Source organism: Cebus imitator, unplaced genomic scaffold, assembly GCF_001604975.1.
Source record: "Cebus imitator isolate Cc_AM_T3 unplaced genomic scaffold, Cebus_imitator-1.0 Scaffold602, whole genome shotgun sequence".
NCBI classification, from domain to species: Eukaryota; Metazoa; Chordata; class Mammalia; order Primates; family Cebidae; genus Cebus; species Cebus imitator.
The window spans coordinates 119,132-123,535 of record NW_016107917.1 but is presented as its reverse complement, the minus strand read 5'-3'; the positions used below and the strand labels follow the sequence as shown (position 1 = coordinate 123,535).

The following is a 4,404-nucleotide window of genomic DNA, read 5'->3' as shown; positions in this document are numbered from 1 at the left end:
GACCCATTATCTAAGTGGTCAGTTTCTTCTGCAAGGTATCTCTGTGAACTGTGCGTGAATATTCCAGGGTCTGCTAGTCTAAGCACTTATCAGTGTTTATTCCTTTTTATTTTTAGTTTAATATTTTTTGAGACTGAGTCTTGCTCACTTAGGCTGGAATGCAGTGGTACAATCTTGGCTCACTGCAACCTCCACCTCCTGAGTTCAAGTTATTCTCTTGCCTCACCCTCTTGAGCAGCTGGGGTTACAGGTACACGCCACTATGCCTGGCGAATTTTTGTCTTTTTAGTGGAGACAGGGTTTCATACATTGATCAGTCTGGTTTTGAACTCCTAACCTCAAATTATCTGCCTGCCTTGGCCTCCCAAAGCACTGAGATTACAGATGTGAGCCACTGAGCCTCGCCTGTTTACTTCTTTTTAAGTGGCATCCTCACCTTGGTCTTTTACTCCAGTCTATGTACCACTTGCAGCTGAATCTCCTGAGGCACTGCTTTGGTTATGTCAGTCCCCAATTCAAATAGCTCATAATAGAAAAATCAAGCTGTTTACCCCAACAATAATTAACGCCTTCTGTGACCTGGCCATAACCTATCTTTCAGCCTCATCTGCTACTCTTCCTATTAATGAATCCTCTGCTCTAGCCAGAGCTAGATGGAGGGTTGTTGCCCAGGTGCCTAACTATACGGGTTGCTGAAAAAAATTACTGGAGTAAATACCAAGTATGGTTCTAGATAACTATGGTTTCCACATTGTTTCCTTGAATGACCGTACAAATGTGAATTGGTCATTCTTGTTCCCCCCATCAAGCCAAATAGTGCTGTCAGGTTGGGAAAGTTTGTATTCTGGCTAGCTCTGATCTCTGTTGAGTATTTTTACAACATGTAAGACACCAACTCCTGACACCAATGTGTGAAATGTCATTTAAAGTCAGCAGTTGCAGTCTTGGTGTGGTGGCTCATGCCTATAATCCCAGCACTTTGGGAGGCCAAGGTGGGCAAATCACTTGAGGTCAGGAGTTTGAGACCAGCCTGGCCAAGATGGCAAAACCCCTTCTCTACTAAAAAGACAAAAATTAGCGGGGTGTGGTGGCATACGCCTCTAATTCCAGCTACTCAGGAGACCGAGGCAAAAGAATCACTTGAACCTGGTAGGTGGAGGTTGCAGTGAGCCATGATTGTGCCACTGTACTTGAGCTTGGGTGAATGAGACTCTCAAAAAAAAAAAAAAAAAATGAAGTCAGTTGTAGTCAGTTGAAATTCTAGTGCCGAATAAAGCATCGTATAAAGCCATTAGTTGTTGATGATTAGTTTTGTTAATTGTATTTTTAAAGTCAGGCTTATTTATTTAGTTACAGTTTCACTCTTGTTGCCCAGGCTGGAGTGCAATGATGCGATCTCAGCTGACTCCATCCTCTACCTCCTGGGTTCAAGTGATTCTCCTGCCTCAGCCTCCTGAGTAGCTGGGATTACAGGCATGCACCACCATGCTCAGCTGATTTGGCATTTTTAGTAGAGATGGGGTTTCTCTGTGTTGGTCAGGCTGGTCTCGAACTCCCGACCTCAGGTGATCCACTCACCTTGGCCTCCCAAAGTGCTGGGATTACAGGTGTGAGCCACCGTGCCTGACCAAAAGTCAGGCTTACTGAGGTATGATTTACATATGGCAAAATTAACTCTTTTTAGGTGTATAGTTTGATAGATTTTGACAACCATATGTGGTAGTGTAACCATCACTACTATCAAGATGCAGAGTATTTCCATTGCTGTTATATTCATTTTAAATGTTCTATCATGGCTCCTAAGAAGTATTCTGGTATATAATATTGCACATAATGAAGTCTTTATTAGACAGTTGAAATGTGTCTGATTTTTAAATAGAAAAAATAGTTTCTGGCCAGGCGTGGTGGCTCGCGCCTATAATCCGAGACTTTGGGAGGCCGAGGTGGGTGGATCATCTGATGTCAGGAGTTCGAGACCAGCCTGACCAACATGGAGAAACCCCGTTTGTACTAAAAATACAAAATTAGCCGGGTATGGTGGCACATGCCTATAATCCCAGCTACTCAGGAGGCTGAGGCAGGAGAATTGATTGAACCTGGGAGGCGGAGGCTGCAGTGAGCTGAGATTGTGCCATTGCACTCCAGCCTGGGCAACAAGAGCAAAACTCCATCTCAAAAAAAGAGAATAAGTTTATTCCAGTCTCTGCTAGATAGATGGTGAACAAATATTTTAAAAATTCAATTTTAAGGGGCCTGCAAGGAGTGCCCACAGGTTTTGGTCCAGTCCCACGTGGCATCTATATATGGAATAATATAGGAAGAATAGATATGGGAGGAAGGTGATGAGTTTGGTTTTGGTCATGCTAGAATCAAGGAGCCTATAGACAGGGCTGATATTCAAAACTTTCTACCAACCAACAGAGCACAGGCAGGTATTGGCTGCTGGTGAGGACGGATACTATTAATAAACAAATCAGTTTGTATATATCAGCATATCAACCCTGCCCACAGGACATCCAGGTGGAAAGTTGGAGTTAGAAGTCAGAAGAAAAGTTGGGCTCAATATAATGGATTGGGCTGGTGTATTTAATAATTGATTGTATTGTCATGAGAGGGCTGGGGATGAGTCCTGGGATTGAGTCAAGGAAGACGGGTGAATGGAAAGGTGAGACAAGAACCAAAAGACAACTGTTTCCCAGAAATCAAGAAGAGTTTTAAGGATAGAGTAGTCAATAGGATAATAAACGCCTATCAACTTGGCAATGTCAGAAGTGGTAAACATAGTGGAAACAGATGAACATGTGTGTCTGTAGCAGGTGCCAATATGTCCTGTAACAGTGTATTAAGTATTTTTCTTTCATTATGAAAGTATATTGTACTTATTATACACTATTTGGAGACAGGAGGGTGGTCAGTTTCAACCTGCTGGAACTTCTGAGCCAAATACCAGGGTCAGCCAAGGATGAGGACCCCAGGGGGTTCTCACCACTGGTACCCTGGGTGGTGCAGGTGCACTGTTGAGTTTGACACGTACCAGAGCAGTCTGTCAGTTCAAGATGGTAGTCCTGATTTGATGCTGTAGTGAGTAGCACTGAAGAGAATCTCCCTACTCTGAGGCTGCCTCTCTCCATCTGAGGCCCTCTACCCTTCTCAGACAACTGGACCTAAAATTTGATAAAGAAAAATGACAACTCCCTGATCAGATTTTCCCCTGCACCAAAACTATCTGAACATATATAATCTGACAGAGCCCATTTCACTCTCAGTATGTGACAGACTCCTCCTTAGAAAGATATGAGACAGATGGAATGATGTTGTAGAAAGATGGAAAAAGATAGAAAATCAGGTAGAATGGAAGGATTGAGTAGTTCTAAAGGAGGGGAACAGAGTTATTGTGGGAAACAAAAAATTTACAAGTGGTCAAGATCAGAAAAGGTGGGAAATGCCATGAAACGAAGACTGTCGCATTCATACTTCTCTCTTGTTTTTCTCCTGTCTTATCACTCAGCTCTGTGGTAGTGATTGACTCTGACTCTGATAACGAATGCTACCCCTCTGAGAAGAAAGCTAAGATACTGAAAACAAACCATGACGGCAAGTATATATCACTTTGTTAGAGAAGTGGCTGAGCCCCAAAGCCTCATCACACATGGTAGTTTCAGGATCAGTGTCCGCAGACTTTATCTTTGGAATTCCTCAGCAGCAAGTGCCACCGTTTCCTTCCTCATATGTGCTGGATGTGAATGTGGCTGGGTTCCCTATACCCCCTTGTTAATTTCCCAGCAGCAGCAACTGTTCTCGCTGCCTGAGACCTTGGTGGCCCCCTCAGTAGAGATTTTACCTGTCTAGAGCTACATCAGTGAAGCGGGGTGGGGGTGGGTGGTCAAGAACTGAGGCTGGGAAGTATGGAAGCTGCTCTGTAGTCCCCTCTTCCTCTCTCCCCCTTCTATGTGTAGGAATGACGAGGAAGAAGAAAGGAATAAGAGGCCTGGCTCATTTTTCCTTCCAATTTGAAGGGTGGTGGTTTATGGGCCAGCTGGCAGTGTCGTGTTGGGAAGAATCCTTATTTTCTCCATTGAGTTGTTGGTCTTTGCTGTTTGCCAGTCCCTCTGTATTTTCTACAGATTCTTGTATTTCTTAGAGCCTGTTTGGATTCAGAAGCCCCTTTAACCTTCTGGGAGGCTTGGAGCTTAACTCAGTTTAAAACCTACCTGCTCAGTGGGCATGAAACACAGGAAGACTAGAAACTTTAAGCACTAGGGACAGTATTTCATTGACCTTTGTTCTCCCAGTACAGGTGTAGGGCATGATACATGATACACCTAGTTAATGTTTGCTGAGCCAAACTCCACTGAAAATGGAAGGCCCATAAAGCACCAACTACTTTTTTTTTTTTTTTTTTTT

The 4,404-nt window shown here is 43.6% G+C and overlaps 1 protein-coding gene across 1 annotated transcript in view; it reads left to right on the top strand.

The window, feature by feature from the left end:
• The window catches only part of GCNA (germ cell nuclear acidic peptidase), a 36,076-nt gene that overhangs the window by 16,970 nt on the left and 14,702 nt on the right, over window positions 1–4,404 (top strand). The window contains exon 4 of the mRNA XM_037734316.1: window positions 3,509–3,594. Within this exon, the coding sequence (XP_037590244.1) occupies window positions 3,509–3,594 (86 nt within the window). The remainder of the gene's footprint in view (window positions 1–3,508; window positions 3,595–4,404) is intronic.